This window comes from Pteropus alecto, unplaced genomic scaffold (assembly GCF_000325575.1).
Source record: "Pteropus alecto unplaced genomic scaffold, ASM32557v1 scaffold110, whole genome shotgun sequence".
Classification (NCBI taxonomy): domain Eukaryota; kingdom Metazoa; phylum Chordata; class Mammalia; order Chiroptera; family Pteropodidae; genus Pteropus; species Pteropus alecto.
This window is the reverse complement of record NW_006431920.1, coordinates 1,474,369-1,502,123: the sequence shown is the minus strand read 5'-3', so window position 1 is coordinate 1,502,123 and position 27,755 is coordinate 1,474,369. Positions and strand designations below refer to the sequence as shown.

Below are 27,755 nucleotides of genomic sequence, written 5' to 3'. Positions count from 1 at the left end.
ACCAAAAAAAAAAAATCATATTGCCAAAACTGCTCATCGATGCAGAGAAGAACTCTACCATGTAACGGGAATGCTTATTAAAATTTTGTAAGTTTTTTTTTCCTAAATACGTTATAATTAGTTCAGATAATCAAGAAGAAAATAATTTCACTGTGAATGATAAAGCGAACAAAAGGAATGTTTAGTACTGAGCCGAGGGATTTTTATCGTGCATGTATAAGAAAGTATTTTGGAGGGATTAGCTGAAAGCACCCCACTGAACTGTTGTTGGCTCCCCCCAAAAACACTAAAGTGTTAACTGCTACTCTCTCTGTCCCTCTAGGGAATGGAAGACATCCTTCGCTGCTTCATCAAAGAAGGCAACGCCGAAACAGTCCGCCAGATTGAATTTATCATCAAGCAGCTGAATTCAGGTTCGTGCGATGCAGGAATCTATGGTCTATCTTTTGACTCTTTCACACATGCCAGAAAGACACGTGGGCTTTCGTAGAGGGGATTGTCATCTCTTGGCATTCGTTCCAGAGGCCCAAGTGAACCCGTAGACAGAGGCTCAACCAGGCAGTTAAGGCCAGATCATCCCGAGATCGACAATCTCTCATCACGCTTTGGGCTTCTAGTCAGCAAAAAGGATTCAAAGGCAGTTACAGAAGCCCTCCTCCAACGCGAGCTCCCTTTACACGGCTTCCCTCTCCTAATCTCCCGCCTCAGAAGAATGTCCTAGGTCAGATAAGGGTGACAGGCCAGCCTTTCTAGCACCGCTGTAAACAATGTTGTCATCCTCCGGCCTTCGTTCATTCACCCCAGAAAAACTTATGTTGCCAACCGATAGCGTGGAAGGATGTGATCCCCTTTCTGTTCGGCTTCCTCTATTACCATGGCAACCCACATCCCATAATAAGCAGGAAAGGCCAGTGTGAGACGCCTTGGATGGGAACCTGGGGTGGTGAGGAAGCTCCTCGCTTTTTCTGTGGACTCCTCACACCTTGAACCTGACTCGTACACATGCCAGAGGCACCTGACACTGCCAGCATCCCAGGGCCAAGCTCGTCCCTAATGTCCTTCTCTCTGCCCTTCTCTGACACCCAGCAGTCCACGTCTCTGAAAATCCAGGTGTGCAAATCCCGTTCCGCACACAAAGGCAGCTCATCAGTCTCTCGATCTCTACCGTGACCCCGAGCCAGCAGCTTGACCAGGGCCAAGCGGAAGGGGCCAGAAGCCCTGCACCGGGAGAAGCCCAAAGGCGGCTTCCAGCTCACGGTGCACGGCCCAAGCTGCACAGGGCAGTCCCCTGGGAGATTTGGAAATCCTCACCTCAATTAAACCAGAATCTCTGGGGGAACCCCAGGAGCAAATAGGGTGTGAAGCTTCCAGGCAATGCCACCGTGTAGCCTGGGATGGATGCAGAAATGGATGCGGGGGGCAGACCGCAGATGTCACGGGGGCGCCTTGTCCCCAGAAAGCAGCTGGGAGACTCATCCTCCAGACTCTGGGCCCATTTCCCTTTGAACATCCTTCCTTCTGCTTTTTCTGGAGCTAGTATAATTCACCCCAAATTCAGGTGGGCAAGGACTAGAACTTTATTTTCCTCAGCACCATAGTTTCTGACTCTGAACCCCCGTTCTGCGGGGTGGGCATATTCAAAATTAAGCGAAATAAAACCTTGCCCTCCATCCTGTGGAGGTTGCTCCCTAACCTCCTCTGGCTGGACTGCCATCTGGGAGGGTGGGGGATACGGGGAAGAGATGCTCCCCCTCTGCTCCATGGTCCCAGCTCTGCTGACTCCTCCCTCGCAAGCCAGGGGTCCTCTGCAGCTGCAGGGCTGCACTTGGGACCTTCTTCAAGGCCGACTCTGTTTCAGTCTCATCGAGACTCACCACCTCCCTGGCAGCCAAGAGGCAGGGCGAGGCCCCATCCCTCTCCGGCTATAAAACATCTCTTTCTCTTACATAAAACTGGTCCTTAGAGCAGCATGCCAAAGAATGTGTGTGTTGGGGGGGTCAGTTTACATTTCTGTAGGGGGACGTGCTTTGGCAAGAAGTTAGCTGAGCAGAGCTAAAGCTTTAAGCCTTGTGTATTCAGGAAAAGCTTAGGAAATACCTGCTTAGCTCAGTGAGTTCCAATTTAAATAAAGAGTATCTAAAGTATTTCTTTTTTTATCTCAAGTATCTAAGTTATTCTGTATCCACAGGACAATGGTAGGTCCAGAGGTGAATACCCAGGAGTCTGCTACTTTGAAACAGAACTAGAAAGTCACTGAACATTTATTTGGATGGAGGAGCAGACATACACACACAAATACCTTAGCATATGCGTCATCAGCATCACGTCAAAATCAACCCACCAGCATCGTGATGGAGCCTAGAAGAAGGAGAGCTGGACAGTTTCTGTCCAGTCCCCTCTTCATCCTCGGGTGGAAATTAATAGCAGAGTAGGAATTAGCCGTTTGCTAGTTTAAGATACGTGAAATGGCATTGCCGCCATCTGTATTTAGAGCACTGATCTCTTAGTGAACACGAAAACACGTACGAGGGTTTTCATACATTCAGGCCCATCTCAACCCTCTCCAAGCGCAGGACTTCTGGCTACCTGGGGACCTAAGCCACAGGCGGGTCGGGCTGCTCAGGTGAAGCCTGAGGGGAGACTCCAGCCCGGTAATGTGACAGGCAGAGGCGAGCAGCCACCAGCAACCACGGCAAGTTTGTCAGTAACCCTAGCGCTCAGCTAGGGGACCAGCGGACACTCACCGGTCACTGAGGAGAGGACAGGGAGGTCTAGCAGGTCACTGGGCAGGAGCAAGGCAGAGCCGGCCTCACCAGCTGGGGCCTCAGGAAAGGCAGGGCTGTCGATGCAAGGGCACCTTATGGGGTGCCACAACTCCAGGAACGGCTTGGGGACCAAGCTCACGTCCCCGTCATCCTGGAGAGGAGTTCACAGGACAGGATGAGTGGGAACCAGCAGGCTTGAGAGAGGGGAGAGCAGCTGGACTATCCAGTGGCCCCCGAAATGTCTAAGACTCTAAAAGAAAAGGAAGGTTTATCACTGGTGAATTTAGCAACATCTCCATTTTGAAAGCCACTTGCTTGAAAGCCCTTTATCGAGGATGGAGTGGGGTCGTGCAGTTCACGGGCCAGTGGGGAATAGAAGCGAGGTGATCAGGCTTCAGCCCAGGTGCAGAATGACAGAACGTCCTCCTGTCCGCAGAGCGGCTTTCTAGGCCAAATAGACTCCATGCCTGCAGCGTGGCTCGTGATGGGCATGGAGCCATGCAAGCCCCAAGGAGGTGGGGACAGAAGTCGGTGTCCTGCCACGGCAGTGGAGTCTTTCCCTTTAGACGGAAAGCTGCGTTGAAGTTTGGGGGTGTCTTGGGGTTTCCGTGTTTCCTTTTCTAGGAAATGGTTTGGGGATTTAGTTAAGTGTAGGCGAGTCTGCCACCAGTCTCTTCAAGAATGGTCTTTGGTTTCCTCCTCTTCCTACGTCCTACGTGACTTCCTTTCCTCTTTCCTCCCGCTTTCTTTACTTTCCTGTCGACTGTTCAAGAAACGAGTGATAGAATAAAGCAGATGCAGAAAGGATATGGGGTGCTCCGTCCCCAAGGACTCACAGTCCAGTGCAGTGGGGGAGAGAGATACCCAGACAAGTCAGCCATTCATTCGTCAGTAAACACTGATCATCCAGAAGTGCTGAGTATTATCAGAGCATTCGAGTTAAAGCTGAAGATTTAGCAATGCACCACAGGAGCCTTCAGGAACTTGAGCTGTCACGACCCTCCCCCTGTCCTCGGTGGAAGAATCATGGGATTTCAAACTAGATTTGGTCTGAATCTCAATTCTGTCATTTACTGGCAGTGTGACCGCAAACAAGCCCCTCATCCTCTCTGTGCCTCCATGTGCTGTGTGCCATAAAGTGGAGGTAAAGGTCAGCAAAATCATCGGAAGGGTTAAGTGAAATCGCACGAGCGGCAGTTTGTAGCAGTGTCTGGCAGTGATGCTCACTCTCCTCTAGATTCCTCTGAAATTACATGTTGGCTTTTAATTTTTCTCATGCTGCCACTACTGTGTTTTTGATAAAAATGGAGAGCGATATTTAAAATTGCTCAGGACGACATCAAACTAGCTGAAATGGGACAGGAACACGATTGTTGTGTCGTAACCTAATTCTCGTCCGGGCGTTTCGCACGTCTCTGCAGTGGCTCAGGGATTTCGTTGACCAAGTCTCCCAACTGTTTTTGCAGCTATTCATTGGGTTTATTTTGTTTATTTTGTTTATTTTTTTTTTTTTTCTCATAGAAGAGCTACCGGATGGTGTTCTTGAATCTGACGATGATGAAGACGAAGATGATGAAGTAAGTTGGCGGCTCTTGATGCCACATAGGGAACTTGTGCCAAATGATTCTGAGTCTTGTCCTTGCCTTGAAAAGTGACTCCGGAAATGAGGATTTTGATCCCTGCCACGTTATTTTTTTTATAGTTCCGTAGGTTGGCTAGTGCTCAGCTGGGTGGTTTTCTGCTGGGCTCACTGGGGGTGTCACGTGGCCACTTTCCCTGTCCAGGCTGGCCTCACGCCCTCCACGGCACAGCCTCTGTCCACGTGAGCCACGTGAGCGCTGATCGTTCAGGTGTGCGGCCTGGACTTCTCATCGGTCGGCGGGCGGCTGGGCTCCAGGAGGGAAGACGCGGAAGCTTCCAGTCCTCTCCGAGGTCTGCAGTCTCAGCATCCCTTTGTCTGCGTCCTGCTCAGGGCTCATCACCAGAGCAGCCAGGCCGTGGGACCTCAGACCCCAGCAGCAGGAGGGTCAGGCCAGGGGACTGTGGGTGGCCGTGTCTGAGGGACTGCTCATCACCAGAGCAGCCAGGCCGTGGGACCTCAGTTAGACCCCAGCAGCAGGAGGGTCAGGCCAGGGGGACTGTGGGTGGCCGTGTCTGAGGGACCGTCTGCTGCACCTTGGCGGGGGTGCTGCAGCCAGCCTGGGATGCCACACTGTGTGGCTCTCAGGATTTGTGGCAGGTTGAAAGATAACCGTTCTTCAAACCTGAGAGTTTTGCTTTGAAGGGTTACGAGCTGCCAGCTGTCTTCCTCGGGGATAGTGACACTGGGCGGGAGGCTCAACTGCCAGGGGCTTGTTTCTGAGCTGGGGAACTAACCACTGCACTGTTATTTGCATCCTTTTGATGTGGGTTTCCTCGGCTGTGGAAACTCTGCTTGCCTGGTTATTTAGAGCCTGAAGGTTCAGAAGTCACATGGGTGAGTCACCTGACATGATGTGAAGAATGGTGACCTCTGGGCTCTAGGTGGACTTTCAGATGACAAGCCTCTTCTTTTCATAGTTTTTCCCTGAGATCTAGAAAAAACATATGCGCTGAACTCTCTGGTTCTCTGTGGTAGTAAGTGATTTGCATCCCTCCTCCTTCATGGGGAGTGAATGCTGGAGGCTGTATTTTTATTCGGACTTGTGGTCTATCCATTTAAAAGGTTTCTGTTCATGGGGGCGAGAGCTCATTTAAGAGCCCTCCGCCAAACGTACAGCTGTGCCGAGATCTGCCAGTGAGTGACGGGCCCTCCTAGGGCAGCTCCCGCCTGCCACTTTCTTCGTGGGCTGTAGGTGGCACCAGCACGTGTTCTTGCTCACAGCCTTGTCTGACAAGCGCCTTCTGGACCTCAGAGGGGCATCCGGGCCGCACCTTTTACAAAGGCGGATCCAGAGAGGGGAGGAGACCAACCTGAGGTCGCCAGAGAGTCAATGGCAGTAAAATCTGGTTTAGAGCAGGAATCAGCAGACTTTTTCTGGAAAGAGAAAGACAGTAAACATTTTAGGCTTTGCGGGCCACACAGCCTATTTCAGTCCCACGAATCTGCCATTTTAATGCAAAGTGGCCATCCACAGTACATAAATAGACGAATATGGCTGTATTGCCATGAAACTTTATGGACACTAAAAACTTGAATTTCATGTGTCACTAAAAAATTTTTTCAAATATTTGAAAATGTGAAAATCGTTCTTAGCTTATGGGACACCCCCAAACAGGCCTCTGGGCCCCAGGGGCCATCGTTTGCCCCGCTCCTGACTCAGTCTTCTGGGCACGGCATGAGACGCCGCCTTTGTGTCCTCGAAGGGGTGAAGGTGGGAAGTCCTAGGGGAAAGGATCTGTCCTTTGGGGCCATAGCTTGACTTTTGATGGTGAACTCAGGTCGGCAGGTCCTGGACGACCTCCATCGTGACCCCAATAGTGCGCGGCAGGCATCGGCGAGGGCGCCCTGGGCAGGCTGAGCGTGTCTGTGTCTCACTCAGCTTTCTCCAAGGCCGGGTGTTAACTTTTAAAACTGCCTTTTAAAATCGCAAAGAAACAAGACAGTGAAAAATGCTCCGACTAAAGGAGATTTTCCAAAAATCGTTTGAGCAAGTGGCGCCGTTGTTGGAACACGAGTATCACTTCCCAAGGTGCCAGCTTCGAAGGCGGCAGCAGAATTACTCTCGAGGTCTTAGAGTCACGCGTCATCTTGCCTAGCAACGTAAAATACTTTTAAAATTTACTATTTAGACCCAAAACACCGATAGCGGAGCCGTCGTTTTCAGCTGGCTGCTCGGTGCCTCTGAAGACACGACGGTCCTGCCGGCGCGAGGCCGGGGCCTGGCGCGGTTACGCTCGCTTCGTGCCGCCCGGGCCGACATCTGCGCTCTGGCCACTTCGGCCGCTCCTCATCCCGCTTCGCTGGCAACTCGCGAGAGGACCCCCAGGCGCAAATCCTCATTTTCTCCTCCAATTTCTAAAAATGTAATGACTTTTTCTGCTTGTTAACACTTAGTTATGTCTGAAGACACGTACATTTACATGCCAGAATTAAAAATTTAAGTTTTTTGTTTTTTTTTTCCTGACTCGGAGACTGTCCAGGATATAATGTCAAATGGAAAAAGGAAATTGAAAAGTAATGTGAACAGTATGAGTCTGTTTCAGAAAACTAAACACATCTACGCACATCCTTATGAATTACACGTGTGCTTAGAGGACAGAGGTCAGTGCTGGGCGTTTTCGTAGACTAACGGGGCAGAAGCCGGAGCGGCGGAGGAGCACGTGGGGCGAGGGAACGGGATGGAGCTGATGAGCATTTACAGCTCTCCCCACCAGTCTGGCCAAGAGCAAGGGAAGAGAGTTGGGCATTTTTGTTTTGTGTTGTGTTGTTTTTTAATTTGAGAGAGACCTAAGCGTGTTGGTTAAATGCTGTTGGGAGGGATCCAGCCGAGAGGGAGAAGCGGCACGTGCAGGAGGAGGGAAAAGATGGCATCGGGCAGGTGTTTTCGTCCTTTTCTAGGTTGCGTGTTATACTCGCTTAGCCTGTGAGACTGCAGACCCCTGACAACCTCCAGAGAGTTAAAAGCATCATTAGATAAGCTTGCACAGGACACACAAGAGAACGGGCGAGTGACAACTACAAGTTAAGGGTTCGAGTGCATCTCATCTAGTGCTTTGAAGAAATGTGTTTTTTAATACAATTTATTTTTATGTCGAATATATGTTATATGTTCCCAAAGGGCTGATGGTGTGTCACAAGGCTCTGGAATGTCCTCACTTCAAATGACTCATGTTTGCTTATGACCTCCTAAGACTGTGTTCCTTGTGTCAGGCTCATCTTTGTAAATGGGGAGGAAAGGCCTTCCTGTACTATTCTAGAGGCCTGATTTTAAGGCAAATAGTCTTCCCTCTTAACAAAATAGGTTTAAATGCCAGGTGAAATCAGCCATGGACTTTTACTTGCCCGTCGTCATGTTAAATGACAGTCATGCTCAGCGATTTCCTTCTCTAGGGACTTCTCACATCTAAGAGTCATTCATTTATTTACCCAACAAATATCTGAAGATCTTGAAATAACACTGTTCCAGGAAATAATGGGAAAGGTCGGCAAAAGAAATCCAAGAGTATTGATGGTTGAAAACACCTCCGAGCGTTTAAGTCTAGATGGGCGAGGTGATAACAGCCCGGTCACGCTGCCCACACTGGTGGAGCAGCACCAAGTGCCAGGCGCTGCTCTGGGCGCCTCACGTGTCTTCACCCGTCTGCTCCTCACCACAGCCCCGTGGTAGGTGCTGCTGTTAGCCCCGTTTCACAGATGGGGAAACTGAGGGGGAGAAGATCGCTTGCCCAGTTCACACAGCTAAGTAAGTGATGGCACCGGGAGTCAAAGCCAGGCGGTCCGACTCGGCAGTCCACACTGTTAGCCGCTGCGCCGCCTTGTCTCTTATAAGGAATACACAAAGAGCAAATGATAGAGAATGAATTACCGGTTCATGACTATGAGGGACACAGGAAGTGCCCGAATACTCAGAGAATACTCTTTCTTTCTGCCAGTCTAATGGCGGCAACGTGCTATCTCCTCTTTCTTTTGATTTTGCATCTCCATTGAGTAGTGAGTTTGAATGTCTTTGTGTTTGCTTCGTGGGGTATTTGGATTCCTCCGCTGTAATTTCCTATTCATATCCCTTCTCCTTTTTTTAAAATGTATTTGTCTCTTCACATCAATTTGTATGAATTCTCTGTATATTACAGATACTGACCCTTTTTCTCCTCCATTGCAAATATTTTAAAGATATATTTATTGACTTGATTTTTTATAAACTCTTCTGCCTTAAATCTTTAAAAAATTTTTAAAAGATAACTATATTGAATTATGTTGGCTTTTCTTTTACAGCCTCTGGGATTTTTGTTCTGACTAAGGTTTCCCTTAACGCTGAATTTTACATGTAGTCTATTCTAGGCATAGAAAATATATATAATATTTAAGGTTCAGAGTAACTATTCTCACATTATTGGTTTCAGGACACTTTTACACTCTTAAAAATTAATGTGTATTTTGCTTATTAATAGAAAGAATTTAAGAACAATAGCAGCATCACATTTTATTTTTGCAAATCTCTTTAACGTCTGCCTTAGAAAATAGTTGAATCCTCACATCCACTTTCTCTCCTCACCGTGTGGTGTTCTTTGAAAAAAGTGCCTCGTTCAGCTTGCAGCTCAGATAATTTCATAAACACTTTTCCTCTAGATAACCTTCGCATACATCCCATTTCGTTCCGCAGAATGTTTTTTAAAAACGGACCGCAAGAGTCAAGATTTAAAAAGTTAATTCCCGCTCCTTCTTCAGTGACATTGTTAGATGAAACCCGGTCATCTCTCTATCATCTGTCTGCCTGTCATTCATCTCTCTGGTGGCAGTGGGGAACATGGCGACTGCTCCCGGAGTTCGGGAGCATCGCCCTGGCTGACGACGCTCAGGCAGCAGCGGTCTAACCCTCCGCTGCCTTTGTGCCGTCAGAGCAGATGGCAGTGCCATTGTCTCAGCACAAACCAGGAAAGTCACGACGATGAGTATTTCGGCTAGCCTGGCTTGTGTTTGTCACCAAGCATTTCCATGGAAGATCTCTGATGAGTACAACGCCAAGAGCAAGTCCAGGCATACTTCTGCAGATGAGATGTTCACTCGCATTCGCGTTTGCCGCTTCGTCTTCATGCAACGCGCTGCTGTGTTATCGGAAAGTAGCACACGCCGTGATCTCTCTTTCTTCCTCCCCACGCGGCAGGCACTCAGCAGCGTCAGCTGCACGAAGCTGGTGCGCGTGTTTCTTCAACCAAGGCACAGCGCTAACTTGCCCTTCGAGCTGCTTCCGTGGCTTTGTTTTTTTAATCATTTTTTTTTGTAGGACGGGATAATTTAGGATTTATAGAAAAAAATAATCCAGAGAGTTCTTGTATACCCATCATGCAGCTTCAGTGGCTCTTAAATCTAGTTTGAAAGGTTACAACAAATTCTCCATTTTTCACTTTTAAAGAATTCATCACGTCTATGTTTAAAATATTCAAATCCTTTTTCTTTAGCATCTGAATAATTGGTCTCAAAATTATACCTCAATGTAATTGGCATATAATACTATTCAAATATGTACTGTTACATAAGACCCAGTAAGATAAATTATTGACGTCTATAAAACTGAGGGGAAGATAGCTTCCGTCATATTTATATTCCTTATTTGCACTTCCTCGCTTGAATAGATTCCTCCCTTCCATGAGTCAGAGAACTTTCTGATAAGTTCTTTCATTTTTTTCAACATCTTTCCATATTAATGGCTTATACGAGTGGAGAAAGTGAGTCCTCTGAGCTGTTTTTTAAGCCAGTGATCCATCCTTAAAAATATGAGAAAAGATATTATAAACAAATTTTCTTTTATCTTTTATTTTAGAATAAACGAGTCTTAAGTTTTTAAAGTTTTAGAGAAAATTTTAAAACTTAGGACTAAGTTTTTGTTTTGTTTTTTTAAATTCTAAAAATAAAACAGTAAGTGTACTTTTAGCCAGTTTCTGATTAGGAAAAGGAAAACTTCAAGATTTCAAAATAACAATTTATTGGGTGAGAAGGAAGCATATCTGTTATAGTAGATATAAACAAAATAGATGTACTGAGAGCAAACTTAGTTATGAAAATCTAGAGAACACAAGAATATTCAAACATACATTAAACTAGCTATCAGAGTGATGTCGTCACATGTAGCCTCTAGAAAACTTCACTATATTATAAGGAGTGAAAAATAATGTAATTAAATACATTAAAGTAATTTTGTATTTATAGTTTATAATTATGGTAAATACATATGGTATATAAAATAACATATTTTTGCGAACATGGTTTAGATTTCACAGGCCCCCTAAATGGGTCTTGAGCCGTCACAGGTTCCCCAGACCACACTTTGAGAACCACTGGTTTACAGTTTTGTTTTCTATGGTGTTTATGAGTCTGGGTATGAAAATGTACTCTGAGTTCATATAATGGATAAGAGGGTTTTTCATCTTCTCCTAGGGGCTGGAATTAGTTTCATTTTGTTTTTTCTCGCCAGTTCTGCCTCCACCCACCCCACGGGGCCCAGCATCACACGCGCACGTATTCTCCTGAGGGAGTGAAGCTGGTACAGGGAGGAGGATGACTGGCGGGTTGACCCCCGAGGTGGCTGCAGGAAACGACCCCAGTGACCCTCTCGGGTGGTCGACTGTGACACAGGAAGGCCAGACGTTTTATATTTTTAACCATATTTCCTAAAGCATCAATGTAGCAAGCAGAGAACTGGGTCTTGTTCCTTTAAAAAAAAATTCCATATCATCGATTTTTCAAGGTGGAACTTAATATAATGGTCTCTTCAGATGCGTTTAGCAAAACAAGGCCCTGGGTAGAAAGAGTATTATCCAAAGAAAGGGCAGCTTCGGGCAGCAGAACGATTCTGGCCTCTGTGACATCGCAGTCCGTCTGGCATCACTAAGGGATGACTGGCATCCGGACGCTTGGCCCTGTTCCTGGGACATTGTGAGCCCCTGGTGAATGTTAGCGCCCACTGTCACCACCACGATTCTGTCATCGTCATCAGCATCACCGCTGTCGTCAGCTTCAGGCTCACCATGCCTGGCCGTGCGGAGCCACATTAAGTGCCGGTGCTTCTACACCTGGTGGCCCGTCGTACTCAGGGCCTGGGCAGAAGCACGCCGTGAGGAGCTTTAGATCAGAATATGGCCTCAGGTATTTCAAAATAGAGTGTCTTAATAGAAATCAACGTTCAGTAGGCTCACAGGTCAGAAGACAATTGTCTTTGAAAAGAGAGTTTTTTACTTCCAGTTCCTAAGGGGCAGAGGGGCCCACACCCTGGGGGCCACACCCTGGGGGCTCTGCAGGGAAGCGCCAGGGTCCTCAGGAGGCAGAGAGAGAAGGGCTAGGTGGCCAAGAGCCTGTGCCACATTGGTTTCCGGGGAAGGAGAGGGCGGGACAGGCTAAGCTGGTTTATGGCTGGTAAGTTTGAATAGTTTCTGGGCTCTGGGCATAGCGGCTGTCCCTAGCTCTGGGAGTACCTGGCCCCGGGCTGACTGGGGCTGGCGGACAATGGCCTGGACTGTGAGTCTGCTGGTTAGAGTGTGGACTCTGGACTGGTTGGTTTGCATTTGAAAGGTGTGCTCCCCAGTGAGTTATTATCTCCAGGAACTGGCCAACCTGGGACAGACAGGCCTCCAGGGTCAGGAAGACTTGAGATGTCAAAGCATCAAAATAGAGAAAATAAAAGACACAGTTAATCCACGAGGCTCCCACAGCCTGGCCCTGCCGCACTTCTAGCCTCATCTCCCTTTTCCCCCTGAATGGGCTCTGCGAGCATAAAGGAGCTCCGGGGACCTCGCACGGCCTCGAACCTTCCCTGTGATTTTTCCTACTTCCTTCATGCCCTCTGCTGCCCGGGTGCCAGGCGGGGACAGTTACTGCCATCCTCACACCTTATCATCTGGTGACAAGATTCACATTGATCCCCTTCACATTCACCCCAGCTGATAAAGGCCGAAGCTCTTTCCAAAGGAAGTTTTATTTTAACACTTAGCATGTAAGAGAGTGTTTGAGCTGCGAGGTTCCCGATCTCAGTGGCCAAGGCGGCATGAGCCGAGAGCACGGGCCTGACACCAAGCAAGGATGGCTCACTTTAGCCTGAGCTAGGGGCATCCGGTGGGGAGAAATGGGCTAAAAAGCTGGAAGGGTGATTTGCAGTGAGCCAAACTGCAGAAAATGGAGAGTCACCGAGTATTTGTGGGCCCGGGCTGGGTGTGAGCAGAGCTGTGCCTTGGGGAGGTTCATCCTGCCTGCGTCAGTCAGAATTCCAGTTAACTGAGATCCGGAAAGCTTAGCAGTGCTTACTGGGTGTGGGACGGCCGGGAGCTTTACAGGCATCCACGCACTTACCCACTCGGTCAAATGGGTTCCGTTAATAGCCCTATTTTATAGATGAGAAAACCAGAGTTTAGAGAGCTTCGGGAACTTTCTCAAGGTTCCAGGGGCGGTCATTGGTGGAACCGAGATTCACACTCGGGCTGGCGTGAGAACCTGTGTGCCTGCTCTCCCTCCTGCTGCGTGTTGGGGCGGGATGATGCTCCTCTTTGCCTATGGCAGGGCCCGCTCCGGAGGTAAAACCGGCTGGGAATGGTAACTAACAGGGCATGTCATTAGGAACCGAAGGCTGGAACCTTGGACCTTAGAAAGCTGGCAGGATGGTGATGCCTTTAACAAAAACAGGGAGCACAGGCTTGGAGGGGGCTGGATTGTACACGGGCAGCACATACTCTTATCTGGCTGGAACGGAAGATGCTGGGGCCTAGAACCCAGTCGGTTCCTGACCGGCTGCCCCCGCGTCCCACAGACCCAGGCGTGCTGTCGAGCGCTTGGGCCATGGCCTCCTTCCTCTTCGGCCACCTTCATATGTAACCTGTGAGCTGGTCCACCCACCCGAAGCTGCCTCAGGTGCGCGGACAGAGCGCCAGCGGCACTTCGTCACCTCCGCCCGGCCCCGCTGTGGTCAGCTTGCTCGGCGCAGTGCAGATTCACTTCTAATTCCGTTACCTAATTGGCAGAGAATCGTCTGCCTTATGTCTGTGTTACTTGCTGGGCCTTTCCATTATTTAACCACGTCCATAAAAAAACGACTGTTACCAATTAAGGCTTTTGCTTTTTTTCTAAATTCGTTTATTTCTACAACACCGCTCCTGTGCAGTCTGACCTTGGCTTCAACGAACCACCCAACAGGCTGACTCATGGCCACTGCCCCCGTTTCCACTCTGGTTTCTATGGAAACAGACGTTGGATGGCTCAAAACAAGGTGAGGGCTCGGAGACATCTCATGATTCTCAGGCATTCACAAACCTTATTTGTCCAACATTGGTTTCCATGGGAACAGATGCAGAAATGGTTGACCAATGTTCTACAGCAAACTTATCTCATTTTTTTTTTTTTATAAATACCAAAGCAGTGCATGGCTTCTTCCTGTTATCACAGATTTTTGGAATAATAGTACTTTTTTGGAGTGAGACATATATATTTCTGATTTTTACCTATTTTTTGTACTTAAGTGCATTCTACCTTATTTCATTTTACAATTTTTTATGTAATAAACCTGTTTCTGCTCACCCAGTCGAATCTCTATGACATGGCGTTCAAAGATGAAACGCTTGACGTCTTAGTCTCGGGAGGAGGGCACGGCCTGCCGACCCTTCCGTCTTCAGAACTGAAGACATCTGTGCTCCGGGCAGTTGGCGAGGCCCTTGCTTACATCACTGTGACTTGTAAGGACTCAAACTGAGCCAGGTGGTATCTAAATTCTGTGTGCCCTATGGTATATAAAATATTGACTATATCCGCTGTATCAGACAGCAGTTGTCTGTTAATAGTAGGCAGAGTGACCAATGCATCACACTCGATTTTGCAGAATGGCAGGAACTACGAAATAGACATTCATCAAGCAGTTGTTGGTCATGGCGATGTGTGAGACTTCAGCTGCGATCTGCTGCCAAGAGTAGTCACACAGGTGTAAGTCAGACGTTCAAAGGGAGAAGCCGAGTGAGTTCTCCTGAAATAGGAAACACCGGAAGCAGAGTGAAAGCTCCCGTTGCTGTGTGGGCGGCACGCTGCAGGGAGTTGGTGGATGCAGCTCATTTAGCAGCCGATCGTGCGCTACTTTTTGGCATTTATTTTGATTTTACCTTTCATGATTGATTCGTCTTTTTTTTTTAGCTGCTGCTTATTCGCACTACCTTTTATTCTCCACTAGTGAACTGCAGGTGCCACGAGGGCAGGGGTAGTGTCCACTTTGTTCCCCAGGGCGCCCCACTACCGAGCCGTCACGGCCCACGCTGGTTGTCGACGGGCGAGCACCGAGTAAAAGCCCGTGGCAGGACCTTGTGCAGCAGCCCCGAGAGCTCCTCTGTGCAGAGAACTCCTCCAAAGGAATGTCAGCAGGCGGAGTCACCTGATCGTGCCCCAGAGACTCCTCCCAGGGTGCACAGGGCTGTATGAGCACCACCAGGTCATCAGAACCCCCATGGCTGAAGCCCCCCCTTAAGTTCTCGCCCTGTTTTTGAAATTTGTATAAATGGCATCATACAGGATGATGTCCTCTGCGTCTGGCTCATTCGCTCAGGGTGGTGCCTGTACGTGAACCACTTAGCCTTTGCCAACTGGTACAAACCACCCCAAATCTTGGTGGCTTAAAAAAGCAAGTCTCCTCCTCCCCGTTCTGTGTGTCAGCTGATCAGGTCCTCGGCTGGTTTCACCCAGACCCACTCCTGTGGCTGCATCTGGCCGGAGGTCAGCTGGGCGGGAAGGTCCACGGTGGCCTCCGTCATGGTCTGGCAGCAGGGCCTCTTACACGTGGCCTCTGTCCTCCGGTGGGTGTGCTGGGCATTTTCACAGCACCATTGTCACTGAGTTGCCAAGAGGGTGGGGCCAGCACCCCCTCGGGCCCCTTGAGGCCCCGGAAGTCTCAGGGCCCCACTTCTGCCACATCCTATTAGTCAGAGTCACGGCCAGCCCAGCCTGAAGGGGGTAGGAAGCCGGCCGACCACACTGCCAAGGGGTGCTAGCCGGGAAGGAGCCCGCGGCTGTGAAGCCGCCACAGTGAGAGTCATCTCAGAAGACAGCATTTTAAGATAACCTTTGCATGCAAAACAAAGTAACATTCGGTGGTTCCTCCCCAAAAAAGACAAAAAACTAAGAAAGATATTTTTTCCACTTGAAGTTAGAGCTCTAGCCATCTAAATTGATATCCGTTACCATCTCGACCTTGCCAAGGGGCAAAGGCCAAGCACCTACGTCCGTCAGAATCCCTTACCAGGGTCGGCCCTCACTCCGCGATTCAGCAGCTTTATCTTTTTCCAACATCCAGGCAGGGGGTGAATGACGACGACCCGTGTAGAGCCTGAGCACAGTGCCGGGACCGTGCAGTTCGTGCTCGGCCGGCAAGCGGCTTTTTTGTTTCCTCCTCCTTGACCCAGGTCGATCGTGCTAGAAGAATCTTACCAAACGGACTTAGCGAGAACTCATTGACTTGAGATATTGATCGAGCACCCATCATAGGCCAGGGACGCCTCTATATCCTTACGGATTTCCGTTTCCTCGTCCTACCAGTTACTGAGAGAGGAACATAGCAGCTTCCGATTATAATTGTAGATTCGCTAATTTCTCCTTCCCGCGCTCTGCGTTGCTTCGTCTGTGTTGGAGTTCTTTTGTCCTCAGCATATATATTTGTAATCACTCCGTCATCCCACAGAGTTGACCCTGTATCGTGATGACATGCCCTCCGTGCCTCTGTCGTGTTCCTGGTGCATTTCGTGTGTCTGCTGTTAATACAGCCCCTCCGGCTCTCCTGAGCTTGCTACATACGTGGCTCAGTATATCTTTTTCCATCCTTTTACTACCACCCCGTCCGTGTCTTTGAATTCAAAGTGCTTCTCTTGTAGACAGCAGACAGCTGGACTGCTTTTTTTTTTGTTCATCTGTTCTGACAATCTCTGCCTTTGACTGGAGTGTTTATTTAGTGCACTTACACGTGTAAGTAGTTTCTTTGAGGTCTAATTTACGTACCATAAAATTCACCTGTTTTAAGTGTGCATTTCAGGGACTGTTAGTACATGTACAGAGTTGCAGTGCTATCCCCATGGTTCAGGTCCTTGACACACGTCATAGCCAGTCCCTGTCGGCCCTTCCCTTGCCCACCAGGCCCAAAGCAACGAGTAATCTGTTCTCTCTCTAGGTCTGCCTCTTCTGACCATTTCACATGGTACGTAGTCTTTTGCATCTGGCGGCTTTTGTTGAGTATGATGTTTTTGAGGATTAAGCGTGTTGGAGCATGTAGCGGTAGAGTCCATTTCTCTGCACTACTGAGTATTAGTCCATCATATGGATAAACCAGTTTTTGTCCGTTCACTGGTTGAAACGATTTGCACCGTTTCCACTTTTGTGACTGTTTTAAACAACGCAGCTACGAACACTTGCGCACAAGTCTTTGTGTGCTCGTCCGTTTTCATTTCTGGTGGGTTAGTTACCCAGGAATTCCTGGGGAGGAGGGTATAGCAAATTTATGTTTAACTTTTAAAGAAATGGATAAACTCTTTTCCAGAGTGGCTCTACCCATTTTTATATTCCCACTAGTAACTGTGAAGATGCCAGTTTATCCACATCCTCTCTGAAGTTTGCTGTTGTCTGTCGTTTCAGTTATAGCTGTCCTGGCAGGTGTGAAGTGATATTACATTGTGTTTTAAATTTGTGTTTCTCTAACAACTAATGATGTTGAGCATCTCTTTATATGTTTGCTGGCCGTATTAGATTTCCAGGGTTCTTGTAACAAAGTGCTACGAACTGGGTGGCTTATTGTCTCACAGTTCTGGAAGCTAGAAGTCCACAATTAAGGTGTGGGCAGGGCTGTGCTGTCTTAGTGCACTAGGAGAGAATCTGTCCCATGCCTTTCTCTTGGCTCCTGGTGTTGCTGGCAGCCCTTGGCAGGCCTTGGCTTGTCCCTGTGTAACTCCAGTCTCTGCCTCTCTTGTCACATGGCATTCTCACCTAATATGTCTTTGCATTATCTTCTTATAAGGACACCGGTCATCTTCTTATAAGGACACCACTCATATTAGATTGAGGCCTCACCTGACTCCAGTAGGAGCTCATCTTAACTAATTACATCTGCAAAAACCCTATTCCAATCAAGGTCACCTTCTGAGGTAGTGGGGATTAGGACTTCAACATATCTTTTAGGGGTACACAGTTTCAACCCGTAACACTAGCTATTTGTGTATCTTCTGTGGTGAAATATCTATTCAAGTATTTTGCCCATTTTTTAAACCGGGCTTGTTTGTCGTCGTCTTATTGAGTCGTGCGAGTTCTTCAGATGTCCCAGACACCAGTCCTTGTTCTGATATGTGGTTTGCAAACATTTTCTCCCAATGTGAGCCTTGACTTCTCATTTTCTTAATGGTGGTTTTTGAAACTCAAAAGTTTTTTATTTGGATAAAGTCTTATGTATCTTCTTTTTTTCTTTTATGGCTTGTGCTTTCGTTGTTGTATCTAAGAACTCTTGGCCCAACCCAGAGTTTATCAGGCCCACTATTGCCATTTGGGGCCAGATAATTCTGTGAATTATGGGATGTTTAACAGCATCCCCAGACTCTACCCACTGGATGCCAGTAGCATCCACCCCACTCCAAAGCTGTGACAACCAAAAATGTTTCCAGACATTGCTAAATGTCCCCTGGGAGGCAGAATTACCCCCAGTTGACAACCGTTGGCCTAAACCAACATTGCAAAGATGTTTCCCTCTGAGGGTTTTATATGTTTAGCCTTTAATTTAGTTTTAGGATCATTTTTAGTTAATTTTCGTATATGGTATGAGGTAAGGATCTAAATTTATCTTTTTGCATGCAAATACCCAGTTGCCCCAGTACCATTTGTTGAAAAGACTGTGCTTTGATCCGTTGAATTCCTTTGTCAGATGGTACCTCCGTAAGGAAATTAATTCATCGTAAATGTAAGCACTTATTTCTGGACTCTCGTTTCTCCTCTCTTGATCTCTATGTCTGTCTTTATGCTGCTATCACAGGATCTTAACTGCTATAGCTTTACAGTACATTTTGAAACACGAGTCCTCCAACTTCGTTCTTCTCCAAGTTTGTTTAATATTCATGCACAGTTAGTGTAATTATCGACATGGCTGAGTTTAATTCTGCTGTTCGCTGTTTGCTGTTTATCTCAGCTGTCTGTTCCTCTGTTCTTTCTTTGGTAGTAAACAAATATTTTCACTGGACCATTTTAAACACTCAGCTTTTTAGCGGCGTCTGCCTTTTTCTTCTTAAGCTGGCTCTAGGGACGTGTCTGTTACTTGTCACCGTCCACTTCGAGCTCCTGGTGAAACAAACGACCTTCACACCAGCACCACCGCGTTTCTGTTCCTCCTTGTGCTGCTGTGGCCGTTGACGCTGCGTCTGTGTTTATCACCAAACCAGCGCCACAAGCCTTTGCTTTAAATAGTCAGCTGTCTTTAGGAAACGTGGGTAAAGACGATCTGTGTGTGTCCACCCACGCATCGACCATCTCCCGCGCTCTCCATGTCTTCCTGTGTGAGGTTATCATCTGACGTCACTTTCCTTTTGCCCGAAAAACACCGCTTTTAGCATTTCTGGTAACTTAGGTCTTTTAACAATTAAATTCTCTCACTTTTTAAAATCTAGAATTGTCTCCATTTCACTTTCATGTCTGAAGGATACTTTCGCTGGATGTTTTCACTGGCTGGAGGCCTCTTGGTCAACAGGCTTTTCTCTCGAACACTCTGAATAAGTCACTCCGCTGTCTTTTGGCTTCCATTGTTTTTGATAAGAATTCAGCTATTATTTATCACTTATCATTGTTTCCTTGTATTTTTCTTATTAGTAAGCTTATCTCCTTATCTTTGGCTCTCAGCAGTGTGCTTATGCTATGCCTAAGTGTGGATGTCTTTATATGTATCATTTTTAGGATTTGTTGAGCTTCTTGGGTCTATAAGTTACAGTTTTTCACCAAATTTGGGAAGTGTCCTTACATTATTTATTCAAGTTTTTTTTTTTTTTTGCCCCTTTCCCTCTCCTCTCCTCCTCGAAATCCAATTATACATATATTACAATTCTTGATGTTGTCAAAAAGATCTCTGAGGCTCGTTCTGAAGATTTGTCTTCAATGCGTCGTGTCTTCTCCCTGTTCTTCGAGCCCGTTGCTTTCTGCTGATCCGTCTTCCGCTTAACCGATGCTTCTGCCGTCCCCTATCTGCTGCTGAGCGCATCTGCTGAATTTTTCGTCTCAGTTCTTGTACTTTCAGCTCTAGAATTTCCATTTGGTTTCTTTTTCTAGTGTCCATTTCCCCGTTGACATTTCCTGTTTTTCACTTATTTTCAGTATATTTTCTGTGAACCGTTGAGTACATTTCTCTTTGAAGCTTTAAACATTTTGGTAATATCTGTGTCGAAGTCTTTGTCTACTCAGTCCAACTTCTGGGCCCACCCTGAGCTAGTTCTGCTGGCTACTCGAGTCTTTCCTGAGTGCTCATCACACTCCTCTGTTCCTTCGCCCCATCTCAAAAAGCAGGCATTGTAGATAATGTTGCAGTGATTCTGGATCATGCTGTGTTCCCCCGAGGGGCGGCATTTTGTTTGTTTTAGTAAGCAGTTCGCTTGCCTGGTCTCTTAAGTGTGAAATCTCTCTCTCCACTGCGTTTAGGCAGCCAGGATGTCTCTGCTGTACCCCACCCTGAGGGTTTCCCTGTGTAGTTTCACTGTCAGAGATCGGGGCAGAGATTAGGTTTACAGACCTCAAGCTAGTGCGGTTCCCTCCTCCTGCCACTTGAGCTGCGTGTAGTTTGAGGAATGCATTTAAAGGCGCAGAACGTTTGCATGTTTCCCCAAGCATGTAATGTCCTGTGGGCCCCGTGGGGTTTCCGCGAGCGTCTGTGCCTTAGGGTGAGAAGTGGTGGGATTTTATTACCTCTTGCGTGGCTCTCTTGCTTCCCGATACCGCCCCCCCCTTCGGTTTCTAGCTGCCCTGTCACTTGTCCTCAGCCAGTAAAGCTGTGGGTTTTACTGCCTGAAATAGATGGGAGCTCGCCCAGCCAGCCAGACCAGAAACGCACCGTTTTCGCCTCATTGTGGTCGTGCTTTCCCAGTGAGCAAGCACTTCTCAAGTTGCCTGCCGTTGGTCCTGAAATGATTGTTTTTAATGAATTTATCACATCGTGTTCTTGATTTCTGGAGAGGGGACTCGCCTGACCCACTCTGTGTTCATCATGCCAGAAGCCGGCAGGGTCAGGCACTGTTTTAGGCCCTGGGGATATAGCCATAAGCAAAATAGATATTCTGTCGGAAGAAAGCAGACCTTAAACAAATAAGGAATTGGCAATATAGTATGTCAAATGGTGGCATGTGCCTTGAAGGGCAAAGTAGGGAAGGGCATGAGGGAGTGAGCGCGTGGTAGACGTGGCAGCACACGCAAGGCCCTGAGGTAGAGCGTACTTGGGAGTTCTAGGAGCAGCGAGAAGTGAAACAGGATGTGGGGTCAAGGAGACAGTCAAGGTCAGATCGCCTGGGGCCTCCGGGAGGAAGGATATTAGCTTTTAGTCTGAGAAAGGAGGGAAGCTGTAAGAAGGTACTAAGTGAGAAGTGACATTATCGCTCCTTTTGTATTAAGTGATCACTCAGAGTGCCAATTCACTGTTTCACGGTGAAAAATAAAACTACCAGCGAATTCGGTAAGTCACTGACGGGCCTTGTCATTCCTGTGTGGGCGTGAACTGCGCTTTGCGACACTGGGACCAGGTCGCCTGTGGACCTCAGGAATTTCTAGGCCGAGGAGGCCTTTGACTTCACTCAGCCAAACATCACCCCCTTAGAATCAGGGACCCCAGTTGGATCCTGACTCTGCCATGTACGAGCCTCGGTTTCTCTAAATGGGCCAATTCCTAACTGCCGTGAGCTAGGGCAGCACTCAGCTCAGTGTCTAACACACGGGACACGTTCAGTAAGTGGATCTGAACTGCAGGTGGGCACCAGCCAAAACCGCAAGGTTAGTCAGTTGCCTGCTCGTGCCAGGCCCCCATCTTTAAACCGTGAAGTGATCTGTGCTTGTTCCTTCTCCCTCATGCTGTGTCATGGTCTTCCAGACTGTGGCTCATCATTCTGAAAGTCGCTTTCATCTTCCCCTTCATTTCCTTTTTGGCTCCACATCCTGGCTTATGCCTCGTCTCCCCTCTCTACTGATTGCCCAGCCTCAGTCTGTTCCCTTCCCAGCCTGTCCCGCACGTGGCCACCAGACCATCTTCCTCAAGCAGAGCTCGGGTCATGCAGGGACGCGATCACTTAATTTCTAAATTCCAGAAAATTCAGAAAATAATAAAACAGAAGCACTGGATCTGTGCCTACATCCTTCTGCCACCCCGCCCTCCCCAGAATTAATCACTGTCCTGAAGTTGGTGTAAATGCCACAGAGGATTCTGTGCTTTTATAATATCTTTATGCTTCCATAAACAATATACACTTAGTTTTATCGCTTGTATTTTTACATAAATGGCACAATGCGACATGATTCATTTACCGACTTGCTGTTTTCGTTCAGCGTGGCATGTCAGAGCTGTATTCATACTGATACTCGGGCCCAGGTTCACCCGTGTAACTGCCACCGTGTTTTACCCGTTCCTTTCTGAGAGACAGCAAGTTGCTCCTGTTTTTCCCGGTGCAGCAAAGAGCCTCTCTGCCCGTAAACACGGGTGAGCGCTTCTCTGAGGTACACGCCTGGTACCTCGAATTGCTGAGTCACGGGGCACGAGGGTCTCATCTTTACTGGATTCTGCCAAATCGCTCCCCAAGGTGGCCGAACCACTTACATATACTTTCACATGACACTTTTAAAAACATGTCTTTGCCCCCCGCCACCTAATAAAGTTGGATTGCCGGCGGCGGGGCTCGAAGCCCCACTCAGCGAGAGCCCAGTCTACCCCTGTATTTTTTTTCACATCGCTAGTTGTTTCTTCCGCTATGAAAATGCGGATTAAATAATCATCACATCGATTTGGGGATGAATTAGTTAATCTGCAGCACGTAACGGACACACAGAAAACAATAGTCCCCTCCGCTTCCTTCTGTCCGTGCAGAAGTTTCCACTCGCTCCTTCTCCCGGAGCTGTGCGGAATAGTCCAGTCCGGGACAGCGGGGCGGGCGCCGGCAGCAAGGCTAGGATGCTGCCTTCATCCCTGATGGACATCTCTTTGGCAGGTCAGCTTATTGCAGCTCACTGGGGTCTCAGATCAAATTCTTGTCTCATGTCATGTATGTATTTGATCATGTGTGCTGTCTTCATTCCAAGTCCAAGGCAACAGAGAACAGATCCCTGTATACCCCCCAGAGACCCTAGGAAATGACAAATATCTGCTGAATGTTGAAACGATGAGTGGTTGCATCTGAATCCCTAGAAAGTGGTCCAGTAATCGGACTGCTTGGGTGTGAGTCCTGCCCCACCACATAGTCGCTGTGTGGCCTTGGGCAAGTCGGTTAACCTCTTTAGGCCTCCGTGTTCTCATCTGTAAAGTAAGAATACAAATACCCATTTAGTCAGGTGACTGTGAGGGCAGAATGAAATGATCCCTGTACAGTGCTCGCACAGCCTCGATGCACGTTAGCGTTGAGTTTAACATCATCGCCGTAACCTAGAGGCAGTCTAGGGGGATGCAAACCACAGTCTGCTGGCGCAGAGGCACCTCGCGTGCTGGCCAGGGCTGGGGCCAAGGCCAGGGTGGCCAGGATGGAGCTGGGGGTGGGGAGCAGGGAGAAGGGAATCCGGACCCTCTGCAGGTAGAAGGAGGGGAGGGAGGCTGCTCCCAGGGCACCCTTCAATAATGGCTGGCTTGCGAGGTTTTCCCTGAAAAACCGAATTCAAATTCCTTCCACCCTGTTCCCCAACCCCCTCCCCAGGAGCTTAAGAAACACTGACAAATTCTTACTTTTCGAATCTGTTTCATAAAGAACTTGTGAGGACTTTGAAGTCCATCTAAACATTATTTCAAAATATGTGTGGTTTATTGAATAGTAGTTTTTTCCTTGTGACATTCTTGCTGGCAAGGAAGAAAATACCTTCACCTATCAGGGTGTGTTTGTGGTTCTCGCTTGAGTGGTAGTTTCTTGTTAGCCAGCCTCACCCTGACCCACTCTGGGTTAGGGGACACACCCAGACTTGGTCCCTGGGTCTGTTGATCCTCTGATCACACTCCTGTGACCCCACACTCCTGTTCAGAAGGGACCATGATTCAGGGTGCCCGAGGTCCTCCGGTCTGTTGATCCTCTGATCACACTCCTGTGACCCCTGTTCAGAAGGGACCATGATTCAGGGTGCCTGAGGTCCTCTGGCCTGTACAAGGCACGGCGTCTGGTCACTGCTATGATGTCGACGTCCTCTCTCTGTCCCGCAGAAACTCTCCACTGTCTGTCACTTCTGGTCCCATGGAGCCTCCACGTCTCCTCCGATTCTGTATATTACATATTTTAAGAAGCTCGGCTTTTCCCAGAGCAGCTTTGAAGTCCTCGCCATGTACCTTGCTGTTTGCACTTAGACTGCAGAAGAAGCAAATGGACAGAACGAGCAGTAGGTTAGAAGGTCGGGGACGTGACGCTCACACGCCTTCGGGTTTCTGTCGTGTGGTCAGTTACTGACCCGGGCTGCTCGGTGGGCCAGCCTCGCTCCCCTGTGTGTTTCGTGGATGGGGGAGCCGCTGGCTGGAACAACTCAGCATCACGCTGCAGCCTCGGGGAGTCAGGCCCGGCTCCATCCTCAGTCCTGGGTACACACTCCCAGAAAGCCGCACAAAGCGGACGGGCCCACTCCCCTGGGGGAGGGAACATGTCAGCCACTCCGCCTGCCTGGTCACCTGGTCCACCCTTTCTCTCCCAGGTGGAGTGTTTTTGCCCTGGTTTTACAAAGAGGGGGATTTACAATTCAGTGTTCTAAGGTGTCTCAAATTTAAACTGCTGGTAGAAGTCTTACAGTTATTTCAAGTGGAAAACACACTCGATACTTTCACTTGTCATAGGTAAAACCACTTGAATACATTCTTCCCTCTGCATTATATCTGTAAGAATCTGAGTTTTCAAATGCATTTAGTAGTTAACCTTAGTTTTGTTTTTGGGCCAATTGCTTAGAATCTGGTTTGTCTGGAGTATTATGTATCTAAAGCCTCCAGTTAAGAATCTTGTAGTGTCATAAGATCACCAGGCTGCTATGGGGAAGCTTCGTATGAGAACATCTAAATTCATCTCAGCTCAAGTGCCTTTTTTATGAGGCATTCTTAATTTCTTGAAATAATCACTTATCACTAAGCTCTGCCTTCGGTAATCTGATGCTGAAGCACATAAAGACCAGTAATTTTAGTAAAATTCCTTCCAACAATGGTATTTAAAAACCCACCCCAATGAGGCATTTCTTCTTAAAGCATTTCCTTATCCATCACCTCCTTGCTTCACAAAGTAGCTTTCAAAATACGTTTCATTTGGAATTCCCAGGCAGCCCGGAAAAGCGAGTGAAGTGGAGGGCGAATGCTCCGTTCTCACGTTCTCACGCTGGGCCCTCAGGCGCTGGGACTCGTCACCCCCCTCAGCTGCTTGCACTTGAGTGAGCTGAGTGGAATTCTTTCCACTTACATGGAGGGAAGTGCGTGGAAAGCAGTCGCCTGCCTCCCAGACGGAATGCTGCAGCCGGAATTATCACCGAATGTGTCCTGGGTTTGCCCGTTTCAGAAAGGTCTCGTACATCCTCTGTTGTCCTAGTCCACTTGGCACCAGCTGAGACAGTGAGACAGGTGCCTGCGTTCTCGGCAGGCGCTCTGTGTGCACTTCCCACCACAGCTAGCGCAATCCTGCACCTTCCCGCGTCTCCCTCTGCGCCTCTGCGCGTGGCTTCCCAGGCATTGCTGGAAACGGGCAAACGGCACTGAGTTACGCCCTCGCTTCTCCTCCGTAAATCGCACTTTCCAGCTCACGCGGTCCAGCTCACTTACCTTTGCTCCTTATATTTCGGGAGGGCTAACGACACCTTCATTTCCTTTTTACCAATCTTAGTGTTTCACCGACAAACTGTGATGGTGACTTGTTTATATCTATCCCGTCTATGGCTTCTTAAAATCAGAGAACTTAAGAAATTCCCTTCGTCAGTCAGTCACGATTTTAAGGGAGTCAGCGAGGTGATCTCTTTTGCTGCACCGAGAAACCTCGGCACTGACAAGAATCATGTCTGCCCAGAGAAGAGCCTCAGCACCCAGCTTTCTTAACCAAGAACCTGAGAGCCCCATTAGTCTTCGCCTGTGTTCCACCAGCAGAGGAACTGGCAGAGTTGGCGGAGTCTCCAGGTGGGATCATGGTGGCCTGCGCCTGCAAGTTGACTTTGGTTGAAGGGTCATGTCCGTTAGAGACCAAATGCAGAACTTGTCCTGTGTTTTGGAGGTTAGGGAAGGCCTATCGATTACCAATAAATTTAACTATAAAGTACTTCTAATAAAAAACTTCGACTTGTTTTAACTAAAAAAAAACAAAATTGAATAAATATTTCAGTGTGTCTCTTAACTAACTCGTTTTGAACAAGTTACTAAACAAGCTTTTACTTGTGATTGCTGGTTCGCATAGGTACAGCTTGGTTTGCAGGTGAGTGTCTTGCATGTGTACCTGTCGTCCAGGATAAAGAAATACTTCTGCCAGCATTGGCTGAGGGTTGCCACAGACCATTTAGTTTTCACTGAAATGGAATGTGGACGTTTGCTTTGTTTCCTAACGTTTTATATTCCATCCTGGCAGGGAAGTGGTATATCACCAGTTCCTCTGTGAAATTATCATTTATTTGCCCGTTTCCAGCTGGTGCCTGTAAGGCTTCACCCCCCTGGAAAGGAACTGAAATACTACCCCGCTGCCCAGAGCGCCCTGCCACTCACTCTGACCACAGAGCCCGCTGCTTTTGTCCGCAAGGAGCAGCCCCTTTCCTGTGATAATATATACTGCACGCACTGCTTGATCACTAAGGGGTTGGTATTTTAGTGCGCGGAACTCTAAGCCGGGGCCGCGGTGTAAGTCTTACCTAGCTGTCCCAGAGCTGACCTCAGGTGGGGCCTCACAGATGGCATCACCTCTAAGGGACCCCGAGTGAAATTTCAGGATGATGGGTACGCTCGCACTTGGCAGAGCTGCCTGCTCAGGTGAGGCCACAGAAGGAGAAGGTAGCTGCCCTGGCTGTGGCGGGTGGAGCAGGACACCGTGAACCTGGTGTCATAGGTTACACGTTGTTGAGTGATCCAGGGGCCCGCGGACTGCAGCTTGCTGCTGTGGCCTTCCTCTTCACCTCAGTCTCAACCAGGCCCCGGGGACTCCCCCTCGGGCTTCAGAAGACCCGGTCAGTGCAGCCCGAACCTCCTCAGAAACGGGCTTCTCCGCGAGGCCCCAAGTGGCTGAGTCAAAAAGACCTGGGCAGAAAGGGGCTGCCCCAAGCCCCAAGGCCTGGCTGTCACGGTGGGCTTGTCTCTTCTCTCAGGCTCGGTTTCCACCTCAGACAAAATCGGGGTAATGAGAGGGTCCACTGGGTCGTCGTGAGAGGTGAGGTATGGAGTGCCGTGGACATGTAAGGTGGGCTCCTCGAGGTTCTGTGACAAGAGGGTGTCACGTGACTGCTCCCAGATGTACCCTGGCGGCAGTAATGGCTCCTCGGCAGCTTGTGCCACCAGTAGGACAGGCCGATTGTCAGAAGAGGCTCTGGGTTGGTCTGGAACCTGCCTCTTAGTCTGCTGGTCTGGCCTGCCTTTGGGGACCACCTAGAATAAGTCGAATCCCCTTTTCTTAAGACAGCCCATCCTAGGGTGACACCGTCTCGTGATAGCAGGTGATGCTGACTGTCTGTATCCTAAAAAGGCCCCGAAGGGACGTGGCTGCACCCCCTGCGCCAGCCCTACCCAGAGGCAATCCTCCTGGAAGCTGGAACCTTCAGATTCAGCTAAATCAACTTCACAAAAGACTGGGGCATCCGGAATGACTAGAAATCGGTAGGAAAATAAAGACAGGGCGGATACTCACATTTGCAGAGTAGAGCTTCCTCTTCCTGTTGGCAGGTTTAGAGGAGCCAAATTATAGGTTACAAGTTGTTGAGTGATCAAGGAATCGGGAAGGATTGTTTAGACAATCTCAGGGACCATTGCCACCAAGGTGTGATGGCTGGAGACCGGGCCAGCACTTGGACTGCCCGCTTCCTGCAGGGCCCGCCCATCCCTCCCCCTTCCTCGCTTCCACAGCCAGCTCCCTCCTCGTGACAAGGTCTCGCCTGTTCTGTGCTGACCTTTATCATTTAACCTGCAAAGGACAGCGTGATCTCGAAGTCCTTGCAGGGGGTGGGAA

General features: G+C 48.5%; 1 protein-coding gene across 8 annotated transcripts in view; it reads left to right on the top strand.

The window, feature by feature from the left end:
• ARMC9 (armadillo repeat containing 9) overlaps positions 1-27,755 on the top strand; it is a 122,408-nt gene that overhangs the window by 75,066 nt on the left and 19,587 nt on the right. For 6 of the 8 annotated variants that reach the window (XM_025043209.1, XM_025043210.1, XM_025043211.1 and 3 more), the window contains exon 18: positions 4,287-4,342. In XM_025043209.1, the coding sequence (XP_024898977.1) occupies positions 4,287-4,342 (56 nt within the window). Of the gene's footprint in view, positions 1-4,286; positions 4,343-4,549; positions 4,812-6,878; positions 7,009-7,305; positions 8,587-27,755 lie in introns of those variants that run through there. The other 2 variants (XM_025043214.1, XM_025043215.1) reach the window with 2 other exon arrangements.